Source organism: Thunnus thynnus, chromosome 2 (genome assembly GCF_963924715.1).
Source record: "Thunnus thynnus chromosome 2, fThuThy2.1, whole genome shotgun sequence".
NCBI lineage: Eukaryota > Metazoa > Chordata > Actinopteri > Scombriformes > Scombridae > Thunnus > Thunnus thynnus.
The window spans coordinates 23,131,102-23,150,864 of record NC_089518.1 but is presented as its reverse complement, the minus strand read 5'-3'; the positions used below and the strand labels follow the sequence as shown (position 1 = coordinate 23,150,864).

General features: G+C 38.2%; 1 protein-coding gene across 1 annotated transcript; it reads left to right on the top strand.

The window, feature by feature from the left end:
• The first annotated feature begins 4,938 nt into the window (after positions 1–4,938).
• On the top strand, positions 4,939–19,621 carry opn4xb (opsin 4xb). The gene is made up of 9 exons (XM_067611512.1): positions 4,939–5,959; positions 10,035–10,168; positions 10,368–10,571; positions 10,867–11,038; positions 11,657–11,818; positions 13,308–13,415; positions 13,600–13,771; positions 14,232–14,378; positions 14,601–19,621. Exons 1-9 carry the CDS (start codon positions 5,793–5,795, stop codon positions 15,006–15,008), a joined length of 1,674 nt encoding a protein of 557 aa, XP_067467613.1. The 5' UTR covers positions 4,939–5,792; the 3' UTR covers positions 15,009–19,621.
• The last annotated feature ends 142 nt before the right edge of the window (positions 19,622–19,763 follow it).

The window sequence follows — 19,763 nt, the reverse complement described above, 5'->3', positions numbered from 1 at the left end:
AAGCAAGCAATGCATTTCCTGCAGTCTGTTTGGCTGTGAGCGTGCATTAAAAAAATTATGTGTATTAAAAAATAATTATATATTTTGTAAACATTTGATCTTGTGTTATATCCATCGTGAATTATTTGATTTAAACATAGAGCCCAGAAATGTTTGAGCACCTAGATAAGTAGAGCATATTAATGTGGGTTCAGAGATATAGACATAAATTATTATCATACCTGAGTTGAGAATGCACTATGCTGTAAAACCATAGCTATGGTGACTGCTCTCCTCTGTCGTAGTTAATACGTAACAAAACACGTGGACATCAGCAAATAGAAAAAACTGGGGCACATTTGCCGTTTAAAGCATTTCAGCACTGTCTGTGAAATAGATTAAAAGTTTCCAAGAATGCATGGTTAGTCATCCCTATGAGTCACAGCAGTGTAGTGATATTTAATACTTTACAGCAGCACAATGATACTGTCTCATTCCCACATTTTACATAACTTACACACAGAATACATGCAAGCTGTGCAGTTATTGTTGATTGTTGATTAATTATGAAGCTTGCTCTGTCTGTTTTTCCACCAGACGCTGATTCCTCTCATATTATATGTCTATTGTATGTCTCTGATGATCATGTTAATCCATCACTTCTCATAATAAAAACACATCAAATTAATTGTGTTCCTTTAATTTCAGAGAGAGAGAGAGAGAGAGGGTGGGGTGGGGTGGGGGTATAAAGACAGACAATGATAAAAGAGAGAGAGAGAAAGAGAGAGAGAGAGAGAGAGAGACAGTCAGGAGATCTAGAGTCCCACAGTGGTGGTTTGTTATTGACTGAAACTCATTCCACTTATCGAAGAGCACGTTATGACCTGCTTTTTCCACCTCGTTGATCTATAACCTAGATTCACTGTATGTTGGTTAACAGAAAGCCTGCAGGCAAAATGTTAAAGAGGCTTAAGACATGCATTACATGTGAGATTTAAAGCTCTCTGCCATATCCATCATTTCCTGCTTGCCTCATATTTCTTTGCTCCACATGTTGCTTCACCTTGTAACATCTGTGCCTGAAACCACAGATTTCTGCTTTTACTAAAGCAGGTTTAGCTCTTAATGTATGTTTAGTGATTTTATTTGCAACCAGTTCAGGATGACAAAATGCAAATTAACCCACCATCCATTTACTGAAAAAACAAACACACATGTACAACAGCTGGTTTTACACTTTCAAACCTTGAATTAAAAAGAAAAAAAGGGGGGAAATGCAGTTTGTGAATCACAGTGCTCTAAAGTCAAACTAGTTCATTGCTCCTACAAAAGGTATAAGCATGCTGTGGTGTAGGTGCGAGGTTTCTCCCATGTATTATTCTTTATTTATGTTATTATGTTCAGTGGTCAAAGCATTTGCATGCACTTGCAGCAAATACAGTAGGTTATTTTTTATCTGCTTGTTACCGAGGATTATTTTTTCAGTTTGTTTGGTTTGTTCTGTCTTGTGCTGGTGCAGTAATCTTTAAATAAGTATTTCTTAAGATTGCAGGATAACATGCTTTTCTCCCATGAACTACTACACTTCTACAAAAATCTGGCACATTCATCACAATATTTTAAACTCTCAGTTGATTAAGTATACATGTTTTAAGTGGGATAAAAAATGAGCCAGTAATCATTGCTAAATAAGACTCTTCGGGGCAACAGACTCCTGACAATCATTGTGCTGTGGTCAGGCTTTTTTTATGTTCATGATGCTCCGTGCAGTACCCATCACTCTATCCCCCTATGTGGTAAAGTATTGATCTCCAACTGACTCATGGCTCTGAGGACAAAGTCCTGGTCACAGGGCCAACACCACTCAATAATAATTAGTCTCTTTCCACTGTAGGCCAAAAGCCATGCTGTGGCTTTAAACAGGGGATTCACACTCGGGACTTAAGCACCAGTTCTACCAGCTGGTTCAATAGTAATTGACTCATTGACATGTGGAATACTGACCTCCATTGTCCATGTCGTACTCTATGAATCCCACACCACTGATGTGTTTTTCCATCAAGACAAGGTCATTTAACCAGATGGTAGGCGTGAGACACAGGGAAGCTACAGATAGTTAGCACTCTAAAGATCAGAGACATAGTTATAACCTGACAAACTACTGGGTAAAGGAAACACCTCGGAAAACTATCACCTCCATTAATAAATACACACCACACTGTATTCCAGAAAATTAATATCAACTTGCAAGCAGGAAATTTGACAGTTGCAGAGGTGAAATGATCATTTTTATAGGATGCTCTATGTTTTATGTAATAAACTTTATTTTAAGTAGATTAGACTTTTGTTAAGCATATATCATCACACGGGCAGTGATATAAGGACAAAACAATTTTAAGATTGTTTTTGTGTTGCTTATATGATGTGAAACAGCCAGGTCTGTTACTGTAGGTCTCCAATTGTTTCCACAGGAGAAAAAAAAACAGCTTTTTTTCTGTTTTTTGAATAGTTTGCTAGAGAACCTGAAATTCTCCTGAAATATAGATTAATTAAAAAGGAGGCCTAATAACATTTCTCCTTTCTTGTTTCTTGTTCTCTATGCATCTTTTTATGACATAGAATTTACTGGATTAGTTTGTGCAGGTAAAGTAACCCAAATTCTCATGTGTATGAATCTTCTTTGCAAGTAAAATGTGACACGTGCCAAAAAGACACTACATTCAACATTCTGTATACAGTATATGTCTGCTTTTGATTTATTCAGTTACATAGTACAGCAAGAGCTCAAATTAAGAAGGTGTAGCTGATTGCTATTTGGTGCTACAATAACAAACTTTGAATTTAAGTTTTTCTTTTAGTAATATTTTTGTCTTTTTTCAATTTAAGTGTACAGCATTTTTCTACCACTGCCTGCTCACATCTGAGAGAGCTGCCATCTTGCATAGATGACTTGCTTCTTTCATGTTTCCCTAATCCCTCTCCAACTCCAGCTTGTTGCACAGACTGTATTAACATGACATGCAACCTTGTAGTCACAGTCGATGTAAAGTGAATCAACATCTATATAATAAAAACAGCTATTAGTTAAGTGTTTTGTTTTGCCAGTTCACAATCTGCATTATATTTTAGGTAATTTTTTGCTTTATTGCGCTTCCACAGAAGGCCCCAACTTTTAGCACATTTCACAATATGTGTCGACAACTGTCATAATAAGCATATTTACTCCCTGTTTATCAGAAATGTTTGCGATAAGTAATGCGTTCTCATAGCTATTCTATGTGTAAAATGCTATAAATGCAATTTGCAAAGGTCAGACATCATAAAATCATAAACATCAAACTGACTCTTTGTGTAGCAATAAATGTCCTGTTGTATATTTTCCTGCTGTGCTGACATGTAAACATAAACATTACAACTGTGATTAGGTCATCAAGGCCAGCAGAACCCTGTAATCCCTGGAAACATCTGCCCATGTGTGCTGTGTGGTATTGTGCACATATACATATTCACGAGGACACATGCATACATATGTGGACATACATACATGTATGCAGGCAGACACACACACACACACACACACACACACACACACACACACACACACACACACACATACACACACACAGAGTTGACACATAGTATCATATTCGCTCTTATTCCAGGCGGATCAAACACTGATCCACATGCATGCACAGTGTGCAGATTAAGGCTATCCCTTGCTGTAGGGGCTTAGTTGACATCTCTGTCTAAGCTCTGCATTCTTCACCTCCCTCTATTCCCTTCATCTTCTTTTATCAACATGTCCAGCACCATAAAAAGCAATGACCAGCAGATGTGGCATGTTGGACTCCTCCAACCTACAGTATGTCCCGCTGGCAGTCATGAGAATATCATTCAGAACAAGGCTTTAGCTTGTCCCCACGTGCTCCCCTAAAATGACATTTACCATTATCACCACTTTTAATTAAAGTCTCCTTATTGCAGACCGTTTGCACACATCTCAGACACACATTGTGCATCCTTAAACCAAATGATTTGCCTTAATTACTATAAATTGATTGTTTCACAGATCTCTGTTGTTACAGTGTAAATTGTAATGTTTTAAAATTACTATACGTATACATTTCACCCTATGTCTGCACATGTATATCTGTTTTATATAGTCTTTACAGTTGGTCCATATATTAGATAACAACCTCGTTGTGATGCTTTTATCTTACAGTATTTCTTAATTTCTATAAAACTTGGATGTACTGAGCACCCCTATATGATGACTCCATTACAGTATTTTTTCTTTGGGGTTCATTTAAACATCATTCTGAGGCTGGGGAGTGCGTTTTAGATATATAGCAGAGAGGATGAAAATTTTCTGTATCTACAGATGAAAGGAAGGGTATGCTATGTTGGAGAAGTCCTGAATCGTGGACTATGAAGTGTGCAATGCAAGTCAGAGCTGTGGTGAGGCTGGAGTTGGAAGTGGGAAGACCAATTAATTTCCTGGCTCCATGAGGGATCTTATATAGTCTGTGCATGCTGTGAGCACAATGATGTCACAGCAGAGTGTGCACCATTTGAACAGAACATGCATGTCTTTGTGCAGCATGCATCAGTGCTTGCATGCATGCAGGAGGTTTCACAGACTGGTCAGATTGTCAATGACTGCTGTAAAGAGCCGTTGACTGGGAGGAATCAATAGACGTACATTGTGTGTTCATCCTTTGTATGCAAAGTCTAATGCACGTCTGAGCTAAAATGGCTGTTGATACTGGTAGTGCTAGTGAACATCATGTCTGTTATGTAAGAATCTGGTAGTTAAAGGGTTAGAGCTCAGAGCTGGGCCGTATTGCATGAAGGGTGGGTAGGAGTGAGAGAGAGAGAGAGAGAGAGAGGAGAGAGAGTGAGTGCGTTTGAGCAGAAAAGAGAAAGAGTGAGGAAGAGAGAGAGAGGGTATGACAAAGGGGCAGAGTAGAGACCGCAACCCATAGCAACATGGGACAGTGAGGGAGAGACACATTGAGAGAGAGAGAGAGACGAGAGGTTAGGACTTGCTAGTTGGCAAGATAATCAGAGGCAGGCCACTGATTCAGAGCTTGGTGCACAGCTGGTGTGACGGGAGAAGAAGCTGCAGGCTAACACTGAGTGGACAGACAGTGACAATGTGCAATGAATGTGCAGCAAAGTGCCTGCATGGTGGCAATTAATGTACTGGAGAATATTATCAGCTGAATAACTCATGTATCAAAGAGGAAACATTTTGAGATTGCTGGTGGAAGACAAGTTCTGAACTGCAGACCAGAGCGGAACAACATGGATATCGCTTCTAAACTTCATTTGGAGACGTGCTCAGCTGTGGACTTCATCTGGTATTTTCTAACAGTCAAAGAAATAACAAAGGAATAAAAGAGAGAATATATTTTTTCATGTTTTAGATCTTACTGTTAATTTTTTTTCTGAAAAACTTAACATTAATAACTTGGTAACATTTTGTAAGTACTTCATATGGACTTGATTGGATTTGACATTTCACATCTCACCTCTACTACAAATTGGAAATCAAATTGTCCTTCCTAATTAGAACAAAGTACTAGATGGATGAATTATGATGGGAAGGACTGTTGAAAACAGTCAAATGAATCTTGATCAATTTAGACCTTAATGTAGCACAATTTGTGGAAGATTCTGTACGGCTTCATTGCATTGACTTTCTGCAAATGATACAACTATGGAGGCCCGACAGAAGCAAGAAGAAGTGGATTACAAACTGGTGAACCTGCATCCTGCCAGGTTGACAGTCCTGATGAGGTGTTTGAACCATGTGGTCCACTGAGAGCATGGAGCCAGAGAAAGCTCACACCCAGAGCAGCTTCTTCAACAAGGTGGATGTGCCTGACCATGCTCACTATATTGTCGCAATATTCGTCTTTGTCATCGGGACGCTGGGCGTCACTGGCAACGCCCTGGTTATGTTTGCCTTCTATAGGTGAGTGTGTGTCTTCATGTGTTCATGTCCTTTTCAGTGGATTCACCCTGAACATTTAAAAGCCAAGTTTCATCCAACTGTATTAGCCCTCACTATATTTCAAGCAGGTCTCTCCTTTAATCAAAGCCCAGAGAAGATGTTATACTCACACAGAGATGTTCTGATCTGGCAGTGAGAGCTAGACAGATGGAAAAACAGACAGCAAGACTAAGTTGTGTGTGTGTGTGTGTGTGTGTGTGAGGGTGGGACATAATACCTCTGCCAAATACAATCTGCATGCAGGTTAAGAGGTTTAAACTCACTTAAATTCACTGCAGAGTGAGGGTCAGTGTTTGTCATGTCTTTTACTCTCCAGAGGATCAAGAGGTTTCCAAAAAACTGGTGATTATCAGTAAAATAATCTTTGCATCTTAGTGTCCTGGTTGTAGTTGCATGGCAACAAAGTGGAATTTAGTGTTCATAGGAGCAAAATCTGTCCTCTGTGTGAACAACAGTATAGAAAAAAATGAAGAGGTTTCACTTTGAATTTGAATGAACTTTCCCTTCTTTTTTTATGATGCAAATATTCTTCTGTACAGCAGGTGCAATGCCATGAGGGATATGAAATCACAAATGGGTATTTTTTTTTCACTTTTACCCAAATGGATTTTGGTTTTCACTCTGGAGCTGATGGTCTGTTTTTGTTACCATGTTAGTGGTTTACGCCCTTGAGAACATAATGTACAGTAATGGTAACACCTCTGTCTTGCAAGGAGCCACTAAACTCTTCTGTTGTAGCTAGCACAGTATTGTATGGTGTTATATCATGAATAGAATATAATGTGATATAAATTATATACAATATAAGCATGAACAACTGAAACAGTTAATATAGCTACGTAAAGGTATTATACATTTCTCCATAGATCAAGTGTACCATAAAACCCAAATCAATCAAGAAATTCACACAATTAATTTTGTATCATATGCAACAGGTACTTGTGTATTATCAAATATGAAGCACTTTTTCTTATATTGCATGTCATTCTGAAAAATGTGGGTCTTTTTAAATTGTAAACTTTCTGTAAGAAGTCAAGGAGGGAGTATGTGTGTTATGCGTTGTATAATTTGGACTACTATTGACCTTACTGTGTTACTGACGTTAACTGATTCACAGAACAGAAACTGGGTCAGAGATGGAAAGTGTGTGTATGTGTGTGTCTGTTTTCTGGGGATTGTCGGGAGCTTTTACACTCCATCTGCCCATCACAGTAGATGGATTAGATGGGTTCTCCATTGTGTTGCACTGATAATTTGTGTTTACTGAATCAGAAATGTACATGATGTTATGGGTTCCAAGAAAATCCATTCACTCTCTCTGACAGAGAGAGGGAGACACACACAGAGAGGGAGGGATGGAGATAATTGTCTTTCAAGTGGAATGTCACTCGATATGATGAATTTCTAGGAATTAAGGGAACGCTGAAGTAATACATGCACGCACAGACACTTACATACACATAGATACACCAGTAGTCAGGCCTGGATTAACACAGTGTGGTGCCCTAGGCAGTTGTTCTTTAAACTTTTTCACATCAAGGACCCCTAAACTGATACAAATTAGACCACGGACCCGCATTTGATAAGATTTTTGCTTTTAGATGTTTTATTACAGACATGGTATGAAACCCATGGCCATAATAGTGAAAATAAATTATACCATTTTTTGCTCGGGATTCCCTGGAAACACCCTCCAGGACCCCTGCGGGTCCCCGGACCCACTTTTAGAACCACTGCCCTAGGGTGACCACACTTAAAGTGTCCCCCTCCTCCCACTTTACACATAAAAAGTAAATTGACTATGGCTATAAAGACCAAAGACTTACAGGAACTTATTGCTGAAGTACAGGCTCAACACACATGCAACAGGAAAATGTAAGACACAACCAAAAAACCTGACACCATAGATAGACATGGGTCTACAAATGCCTAACTACGCTGATGCTCAAATCTCAATGCAACTCACATCCCAATGCAACATGTCACGCTAAAAATCATTACACACATATGTCAAATGAGGCTAGCCCAATAAAAAATAATAATTGCAAGCAACCATTTCAACAACTGAATGATCACAGCGCACCAGGTGAGGTGATGTGAAGGTATAAGGAATAGCACATAGACACAATGTATTGCACTGCGTAAGCTATTAGAAATAATGGTTGTTTTTGTTGTTCTGTTGTTTCAGAAACAGAAATTAAAGGAATGAAAACAGAATAATGATTTGATTTTCATTTCCACGAACAGAAAGACAATTTTTGTTTTCCTGGTCAGAAACAGCAGATAGAACATTTATAAAGGACTTGATTTTCCTTCTCGTCTTTATAAAACAGAAAATATAATTGTTAACTCATGTATCAACCGTAGCACTCGGGAATATGAAGATGTACTTGTTCCACACAGCAGGGTAGATTAGTAAAACCGTCTTTGAACATATTTTCTATCAGCAATAAAGTGTATCTACTGTTACTACTGAAATAAACAGCGCTCCCCTGCTCCTTCTCTGCCTAGCCGCATTCAGACCAAATCTGGCAGTGTGTGAAAAACTTCAGCCCTCCCATTCCAATCCCTTCAGATAAGTCCTTAAATGTATTAATCTGTAGTTCATTTCATTGTCTCACTGGTACCTCAAACAAAAGGCACCACCACAGACCCCTGCACCGTTTTTATTCTTATTATTTATATTCTTATTAATAAGAATAATAATAAATAAAAAGTAAATCAAGTGATTTATGGGCTAAATATTGTATTTGCTCTTACTGACCACAAAAACGAAAAATGCCTTCTATTTATGTTTTTCTTTTTTTTTCACATTGGTGCCCTCCAGCACAGCAAATTGGCCCCTGGGCACTCATGCCATATATATATATATATATATATATATATATATATATATATATATATATATACACACACACGCACACAGAACAGAGTACACACTTACTCACAGACATTTTATTCTATTGTGTTCAATCAGGGTCAGGGAGCAACCAATTTTAATTCAGGAGACACAGACACGGATTTTAATCAATAAAAATCTGTGGAGGCAGACAGCAGGTCAATATAGTGCTTAATCAAGCTAGTATGAGTACAGGTTCACACAGAGTTGACCAGTTCAATATAGAGCTTATGTCTGATTAATGCTGACAACAAAACAGTGTGTGTACATCAATGAATGCATTTAAACAACTGAGAGGGACAAGTGTGACTAAACTTGTGACTCATGACTTTTTACCCTTTCCTCTAAAAAGGATAATGAAAAATGCCTTGCAGTGGTTTAATTGGAAAACTTATAAAATAGCAGATGGAACATTCCTTCTGGTTAGCTGTGCTGAACATATTAGTACAGCTTGCACGTGTGATGTGCAATGACCTAACATCAGTCCTGAGGAAGTCCTGTGAGAACATTTTTGAAATACTTGGAAAACACTTGAAGCACACACAGTTGGCATTTTAGATGATGAAAAGCACAGTGGCAGAAAGTCACCAACAGAAAAGAAAACAAAGGGCCTATAGCCCAGATCGCTCTTTAACATCATGATGATGTTAAAGTGCCCCTTGTGAAAAGTCCCCTGATATAACTTCTGTTATGATTTGGCAGCATATAAATAACATTTGAAAAAAAAAAATAAATCCGTGGTCCATTTCAAATTTGCAAATCCAAATTTCCAAATTTGAAATGGACCACGGATTTTTTTTTTTTTTTTGTTAAGACGAGATATGCCTTAAAACATGTTCATTAACTTGACATTCTCTAGTGTATTTATTTATTTATTGGTTGTACTCTAAGCCATACAGAAGCTTAAACTGACAATCGCAATAATCACAACATGCCAATACAAATGTTATTTATATTACATTACCAACAGTACTAACAAACCTCTAATCAACAAACTGATTATTACAACTAAACTTTCTCTGAAAAATACAAATCAAAATTGTGTATACTGATCATAAAACTTTCCTGTGCATGTGTGTTTGTGTGTGTGTGTGTGTGTGTGTGTGTGTGTGTGTGTGTGTGTGTGTGTGTGTGTAGTAACAAGAAGCTTCGTAACCTGCCTAACTACTTCATCATGAACCTGGCGGTAAGCGACTTCCTAATGGCCTTCACACAGTCCCCCATCTTCTTCATCAACTGCCTCTACAAGGAATGGGTGTTTGGAGAGATGGGTAACTCTCTTCTTTCTTTTCTATTGCAAAACATTCCACTCAATGAATAAAAGTTTTGTAAAACACAGGAGAAAAAATGTAATCTGGCATCGAACTATTTGAGCCATTTACATACAGCACTAGTTTAGACACACTTTCTCATTCAAGTGTGTCTAAACTTTTGACTGGTACTGTATTTGTACGTCTTCCCTCCCTCTAGGCTGTAAGATGTATGCGTTCTGCGGCGCCTTGTTTGGCATTGCCTCCATGATAAATCTACTGGCCATCTCTATTGATCGCTACCTGGTTATCACCAAGCCGCTGCAAGCCATGCACATGAGCTCCAAAAGAAGAACCACGTTGGCCATCGTCATGGTCTGGCTTTACTCTTTGGCTTGGAGTCTGGCTCCTCTCGTTGGCTGGAGTGAGTTTCCCTCAACCAGGAAGTTATTTACATTTCAGTCAGACATTTCTTCATCCTACGTCATTTGACAGGGAACTCAAGCTTATTAACATATGCACTTCATGTGTTGTATGAGAGTAAGTGTAGAAAAACTGATGCAGTGTTTAATGTGACTAATCTTCATTCATCCACATACAGTGACACAGTTGACATGTGATCTTAATCCACACAGACATCACATCGAATGATATCAAATCAACTAAACATGCTGTACCATTCATAATTTAACAGATTTCATACTTCCTGTTACTTCTAGGCTCTTATATCCCTGAGGGCTTGATGACATCATGTACGTGGGATTATGTCACATACACACTGGCCAACAGGAGCTACACGATGATGCTGTGCTGTTTTGTTTTCTTCATTCCACTGGGAATCATCTTCTACTGCTATGTCTTCATGTTTCTGGCTATAAGGAAGACTAGCAGGTGGGTGTATGTGTATAGTATTTCGGGCTTGTGTGAGTAAATGAGACAGCAATTAAAATATATTAATTTAGAGAGAAAGAATCCATGACTACCACTGTTACAAAATCCACTAATTGTATATATATTTCTCAGCTAAGATCATTTATTTCATGAGTACAGATTTGTTTTATTGTAAATAGTACCTAAACTGTCCAGGTTTACATTAACAACATTAAAGGTTCTATATGTAAGAAAAAAAAAGGTGCAATCTGAGTAGAAACACCGTGCAGACATTAGCTGTCCAGCTAATGACACATCTAGCTGCCTCCGTCAGTAACACCACTACACATTTCACAACAAAACACCCCCACAATGACAAGTCGCCCACTCCTAAGCACAAACACTGACTGGAAGTGAGAGATGCTTTACAGAAGCACGGTGCAAAAGACAGAGATCTTTTATGTTATTATGAGAAGGGTAAGCGAGGAAAAAGACATCACCTCATCTCACATCAGTCTCGCGCTGCTGCTCGCTGCAAGTGTGAGCAACACGATGCTGATTGCAGCTCACACTTTAATCATTTTTAGGATCTAACTCCTCCTTTAACCAACTGCTCACTCCATCCTCTTCTATCTATAGGGAGGTAGAACAGCTGGGAGCTCAGGTGAGGAAATCCACCCTGATCCAGCAGAGGTCCATCAGGAGTGAGTGGAAGTTGGCGAAGATCGCCTTTGTTGTCATTGTGGTTTATGTCCTCTCCTGGTCACCATACGCCTGTGTCACACTGATTTCCTGGGCTGGGTAAGACTTAATTTATTGTATGAATGAAAATGTTAATGCTGTGATGGTTTTATGTTTCTGTAAATTTTGGATTTGTTGATAATTATTGATGAAGTAATAGTATGGACAACGTAACCAGTGTGTGCTCAATATTTCATATTGCTTTAACCAATTACATATTTAATTTGTAGAGGGATAACTGAAAGAAACATAGTGACAATGACAAAACAGAAGCAATTAACAATGCCCACAGCAAACAGACAAAAGCCCCGCCAGACGAAATTACTATCTTTGTCAGGCTGAAAAGTCTTAACAGTCATCCTAAAAACTCGCTGCTCAAGGGAGATGAAAGACACTTCACTTGACTTCACCACATGTGACTTTGAGGTCACACACCACATTTTTTTTGCCTCTCACTTCATTTCAGCACAGACTTACATGCTGTACCTGCTGCTAGTGCCAGAGATATTCTTCATGCACAATGTAGTATGCTCTATGTGTTAACATACCAAACATGTTGAAACTTAATATAGAAGGCATACAGTCTTTGCAGGTTTAAAGGCACATTATCCTCAGTTTAAAGTGGATTTCCAAATTGCCACTGGGGTCCTAATTAGAATGGCATATACATTTTTTAAATAAATATAACTATGACTTTCTTAGTGCCAAATGTATTGTCAATAAGCAACAAACTGTTTGACAGAACTGTGTTAGAGCTGACTGATTTTCATGTTGTACTACGGATAAAATAAAATAATGTTCTCTTCCATCTTTCCATTATTAATATCTGTGATTTCTTCATGCAAGCAATCACAAACTAAACCATAGCATAAATTCGTCTAATTTATCTTTGCTTCATTGTATTCAGTTGCATCATCTCACAATGCACAATACTGCATTACAGCAAGGCAAAATCTAATCTTATCACCCTGTCTCCTTATTTAAAAAATGTATCTATGCATCAAATATTCATTGTGTATCAAGAATCAAATCCAGCTCATTTGGAAACATCGATGAAACCCACATGCGGCTGACACAGGGGGCATGGCAGTAATACTTCCATGTGATTGCCACTCTGATGTAGAGTATGCATTGTGTACTTTAGGTAAAAATCTACCAATAATGGTGTGAAATGTGTCATTATATAACCCTGTGTCAGCTAGAGGCAGAAGTGTCCCTAGATGAATGACATACAGCAGACGGTGAAATTGCTCATATGCCAACCCCCCCCAACTCACAAACACAAACACACACACACACACACACACACACACAAAAGCACACCCGAACCACCCCTCTGTGGCAGCTGGCACATTTTGGCTAATCCCTGACCCAATATAGCCCTTCACTATGTTACAAAATATAGAGAGATAAAGGGACTTTGAGTTGTGATGGGCTTTTTGTGTTGTCACGCTACAAACAGAAAAGACTACAAGATTGAAGATCATTTTTTTCAAACTGCAATGGAAAAAGGTTTATCCATTTGATCTGACTTTTCTGTCCCATCCAGGCATGCAAACATCCTGTCGCCATACTCCAAGGCTGTCCCTGCCATTATCGCAAAAGCCTCCACCATCTACAATCCTTTCATCTATGCTATCATACACAACAAATACAGGTAAATGAATGATGAATCAGTGCAGTTGTGTTTCTTTCTTAATTCTCTTTTGTATTGTAAATAAATTAATTTTGGGTTTGTTTTTTTTTTACAAACTTTAACAAACTACAGTTGTATGTGTAAATTTCAAAATAATCTGAGCCTCAATATAATCAATATTTTTCCATTGTTCTGTACTCATTAGGATGACTCTGGCAGAGAAGGTTCCTTGCTTGTGGTTTCTGTCTCCCACTCCTCGAAAGGAATGTATCTCCTCCTCCATCAGTGAGTCCTCTTTCAGGGACTCCATCATCAGTAGACAGTCCATTGCATCAAGGACTCACTTTATTACCACTTCCTGCAAGTCCACTGACATGGTAAGTGGAGATTTATTCCCCCCAACTCAAAGTTTCCCATTACAATTAATATTTAAAGCTAAATCCAAGACAATCCAGAAGATGTGCATAAAATCTCTAAGACATAGCACACAATCTTCTATCCTTTTTTAGCTATTACGACTTAATCATTGTTATTTTTTGCAACATAGTTGCAGGAGGAAATTATTTCAAAAATTTCTTTGAGCTATGTCGGACAACATGTGTAACATACAGTAGAAATGAATCTTCTCAAACTTGACTAACACCCTCTTATGAATCTATGAAAAAGATCATCACCCTGTGGCTTTAGTTTCTTAAGCATTTTGAGTTTTACTCTCAGAGGAACGTGTTTATGTTCATGTTTTTAGTTAATTATAGCAAAGTTAAACAGTTACATTTTCATCTGAGGTGACTAATCTCTAATTATTCAGATCCTCAGACTAGTTGTTCTCTCCTGCAGGTATTGAGGGATGTAGAGATGGAGCATTTGGGCAGGAAGTCTGGTGATTCCTTCAGAAGCATGTCATCATACAATCACTCTCGCAGAAGCAAGTCCGGTAGGAAACATTTAGAGCGGAAGACCACAAAGACCCATGCAGCAGAGAAGGTGAGAAAACAAACACAACATAAAAAAGTGTGAAATCAGCTCACAAGTGTTTTGCATAATTGCTGTATTTTTTTTGTACCATGTGTGCTTACGTGTTTGAATGGACCCTGCATGCATTCATGTATCATGCATTCACATTTTGCAAATCATGTTCTTATGCATGTGTATTTGTGTTTGTATGTCTTTTGTTTTTGTTTTATTTGTGTTGTTTTTTAATGCCAGCATCCATCTACCATGAGAGATTCATCCAGCAACTGTGACCATGAACTGGTTTCCAGCTCTCTCACCATCGCCACTGTCCCCCTACTAGTTCTTACCAGGAGGCGGAGCCAGAGTCTGACCAATGAGCCCTCAGACACTGGGCAGGAGAAAGGCAGCATCAGAGATAGGCTGCGCAGCCACAAGAGCAACTCTGTCGATTCCATTAATTTTGGAAGAGTCCCATCCGCTGATCCAATGTCACCTCAGGGTGTCCCACGCATAATTGTCATCAGTCCGACATCTGAAAGCAGCCTCATCAAACATGACAGTGTCTGCCTGGAGGACAGTGCTGAAGCAATGGAGAACAATGTTTTTGTCAGCCTCAACTTCTCATCAGAAGTCTTTGAGGCAGTGGAGTTACTCTCTTGACCCGCTATTGATTTGACACCCTTCCACTCCTCTCCACTGAAACTCTATTATTTATTATTATTTCAGATCACAACAAACTGTTCACTACAGGTTCTGGCTTGTGTTGGCTTTGAACAGAGTATTCGTCCATTGAGCTTATTAATTTATTTTCTCTTTCTGACCTTGTTGTCTCACCTTGACAATCAAAGCTTTTCCATTTGTTCTCAATACTGACAACACAGAAACATTTAAAAGGTTTTTTCTCACATGAACAAAGTAATAACCTAATACCGATCTTCAACTTTCACTTTGTTTCTGGGAGAACTCGTGTACAGAAGAAACGTTAAGTTGGTATGAAAAATGAAACATTATGACCAGGTTCCACTATGCAGTATGCATTGTCTGTCAGACTTTGGCAGGGACAGGGGCACCTTGAGGGGCAGCATGGGTTGCAGCATATTTTTGTTAGATTCCCCCAAAATGACAAGCATAGCAACATATTTTCATGAGCTTAGGGCCAAAGTTTGACAGACCGGACTCTTAGTTAAGGTATTCAAGCTAAGGTACAATAAAATGTGTTTCCTGGAGACTGAAAAGAGGACATTTGCATCGGAAATTAGACCAGTGTTTGGTCAGTTAAGGGTAATGTTCTTCTGCTTTTTGCTTATAACTGAACAAAAAATGTGTTAAAATGTTGTACTGTTGGTTGCACAACAAATCAAGAACACTGATACTGTATGTCAATCTTGGGAAAAAGACCAAAAATGACCAAAAGAAGAAAGTTTTTGCTTCGCTTTAGTGTAGCCTATTCTCAACATTCCAACTATGAACACAAGGAACAACTCCAAGAAAAGTAGGTAAAGCAACCATTTTTAGTTGTGTAGTAGTTCCTTTAGGCAATGTGGACTTCTCCATCTTTTCATTGTCAGGGAGACAGCGGCATAATGAAAAAGTGAGGCTGCTGATACCAGTCCAATGACTGAAGAAGGGTCAAACGTGTGTCATAAAAACAATGAACTTTCTTCATTTTCTTCATGGTGACTTCTAATGTCTTGCTCATCATGTGGACACTGTGTAACAACTTCACCACTATTCCTATTTATATGAAAAAAATGTACTATTTTTGTTGCTTGTGAATTCTACAGTGTCATTGCCTGTAATTTGAGTCAGTGTGTGTTTCAAAGTCCCATTATAGGGAGGATGCACCAGCAAAATGGATTTATGTACACACGACCAAAGATGTTTACTATAGATGTTTTTTGTTGGTTTGTTTGTTTAATTTGGTTAATTTATTGCACTTTCAGAGATCCATTCTGTCAGTTCAGGCAGACTCACTCAAGAGAATGAATCACAACAGATCTTGTTCCTAAATGGCACATTCACGAATGTTAGTTCATATTCTAACAGTCTGAATCCAACTTTTATCACAATTTCATCAATCTGAGAAGAGCATGATTATCCGGAAGTTATGAATCCAAAAGCAGAGATGTGTTACCTTTAACCTCATGTCTAAGTACTGTGTTAGTTGAGTAAACCCTATCACTAAAACATGGATGATTGCGCAATACCCTGGATCACATTTAATGACCACATTTTTGCCGATTTGATGCCAACATTTATTATATTGTTTATATCTGGATGTGCATCGAAATTACAGTATGGTTAAAGAGAAAGTGTGGTTACAGTATGGCAAATAACCTATGGTTAAAGTATGATACGGCTGATAAGGTCCACATCAAGCAGTTCATTGACAGCCCCAGTGACCCTCAAACATTTGTGTTCAAGAAGATATTTGAGTATCATCCTAATCACTAAAAAAGTTCTTTTGGTTCTTTGTGCTTCATGCAGAAAACAAAGATCAGCAAAAAACATTCCCTGAAATTTTGTGAACATGATTTGCAACAACAACAATGATATGTGTTAATATGGTGTCTAGTATTAGAGTTACACCACAGGAACAGATGATGAGGCTGAATGTTTGTTTCAGTATTGTGTATTAATTTTGTTGTAAATCTTCAACCATCACTCTCATAAAATCCAATATTTCAGTGTTAGAGGGAAGAAAAATAGTAAATTCCTGATGCTGAACTCAAACAATGGGTGCAGCTAAGAGGAGGAAAGGAAAAACCTCCTAACCCTCAATGAGCCACATTGAAGGTCACTTCATTATTGGATAATAATGTTTCTAATGAAGCATGTTATGTGCTGTGTTATTTTTTTATATTATTGTGATTATTACTATTTTACAGTCAAGTTATACTAATTTAAAAAGAATAATGGCAAGAGTGAAATTGGGGAGTAATATTAGTGTTGCACTGGGGACTACAGTGTCACCTTTGACATAATTAATTGCTCTTCCTCCTCCAGTTTCAAAGTTTTACCAGCACTGGGTTGAACTTTTTTTAAGGTTATATCACAGACTACAAGGCCGACTGTTCTCAACATTTGTGACTTTCCAGAAATATCCTTTAGTACTGAAATCTGATTTAGCAGCACGTTCATCTGTCACTTTTTGCACATTGGTTTGACAGCTATCAACTCAACACCAAAGAGGGGCCGCCTTCCAGTGCTCACTATATAAAAATACACCATAGAAAAGATAGTTGGTGCCTCGGAGCGTTTTGAATGAACCAATAAAGCAGTTTCTCTACAGAGTAGTAGTTGGAAGAATTTAATTCCCACTTGAAATATTTTAACATTGTATCCAACCATCCATACATCCATGACCGACATTATAAATGCCAACACTAGGGCCCTCTTTCTTCACAATGTATTTGAACACATTGCAAGCAGAGCTGCAATGAAACTCACAGCAGACTTCACTTACATCAGGTAGATGAAAGTGCAGGATTTAATAAGATAAGTCTCACTTCTTTACCCTCTTGATTTACCTATGAGTTACTGATGTGTTTTCATGTTGTTGGCTGATTGTGTGATGTGTGTTTTTCAGGCCACGCTGATGTCTGTATGATACTTCTTTTTGTCAAGATGGCATTTGTTGCTGTTTTATGTGCTGCTTTTCTTTCCCTCATGCTGCTGAGATAATGTCTAAGACATAGTTCCTGCAGGTACAATAAAGTTCATGAATTTACTTTTTCAGCATTGGACATGTGAGGCCAGCTGAAGTAAGCTACTGCATATGGACTCATGTCACAATAATTATTGTTTAAACTGAGATTTGCTTTGACCAAAATGATGCTCTTAAAATGAATAAAGCTGTGTAGAACTCCAGTCTGCACAACTGCTTTGCTGCAACAAAGTAGGTTCAAAAATAGCCTCGACATATAATAGAATAAAGGAAATAGATTTAGATAGATTTTGTCAGTTTCTTATACTAATTTCACTACATTTAGAATCATTTTAGTGTCTTGTTAAAAGATGGGTCTGACTGTTTGCCTCCAACTATACTCTGTAGCTATACTTGAGCTGTTTCCAAAAGATGCTTCATGAAACCCCTGGTTTCAGCAGAACAACAGACTGAAATACAAATTCAGACAAAGACTTTGAGGTTCGTACCTGCATGTGTCTTGGATTTCTAAAACAGACAGACAGTGGTTTTCTAATCATTACAGATAGTTTACATGTTACAGCATAAAAAGCACAGGTGTAATTAATATCAATAACAATAATGGCTGCATTTTTAACAGGTGTGCCCAGTTTCAGGACCCTGCTATTGTGCATGCTGGCTCACTGGCCTGGCTTACTAGGACACTTAGAGAGAAACGAACTGCCATTAAAGGATAGGTTCACAATTCTTAAAGTGTGTCTTAAAACAACAGTCAGGTGCCCATATGGACAGTTAAAGAGGTTTTCCTTGCTGTAATCATTCCTCTTGTTCATTCTGGATATTAAAAGATTCCCTTCAAATGTGCTTTCAATGTAAGTGATGGGGGCCAAAATCCACAGTGTGTCCACACAGTCATTTTATGCAAAAATGCATTTAAAAGTTGATGTGAAGCTCATATGAGGCTACAGGCTGAGTTAGTCATATCAAGTGGATATCTGCCACATTTACAGTCTTTTTAGCATAAAAACCCCTCTTTGTGTTTCCTCGGACAGTGTTTCCCTGTTGACCTGCGGTGGAAGTTTAATAACAAAAAGAGGGACTTTGGCACTAAAAAGACTGTAATGTTGAAAGATATCTACTTGATTTGACTGATTTGGACGGCTGAAGCTTCGCCCAGATAAACTTCAGATAAACTTTTAAATAATTTTTGGACAAAAGGAGGCTTGTCGATTTTGGTCTGTATCACTTACATTGTGACTGCATTATGAAGGGATCTTTAATGGCCAGTATGAACAGGAGGAATGGGAATGATTATGGTAAGAAAAACCTATTTCAATGTTCATTTGGGGACCTGACTGTTGTTGACCTGACTATCTTGAAAAATTACACCTGTGCTTTTCCCTAGTATGACAGTTCAAATGTCTGACATTAAAAAAGCATGTTGTTAGTGGAAGAAAACACTGACACAATGCAAAATGCTCCCTAGTAATACATACACCGTACCCTACTATCACTGGGCAGTGTCGGTGTATATGGCTATTTTATATGTAATATCAGCAATACACCACTAGAGGGAAGTAGTGAATCATATTTTCCTGGCAATAAATTCACCCAATATGTAAGACGATACAGCTTCTTTCTTTTGTGGTATTCATGTGGTGTCAAAATATTTGGAAGAATGTCATATATGCAGAATCATGCTGGACAAAAGTAAATGTTTGTTTGATGGAAAGAAACTCTTGCCTTTGACATAATCAATTGCTCTTCCT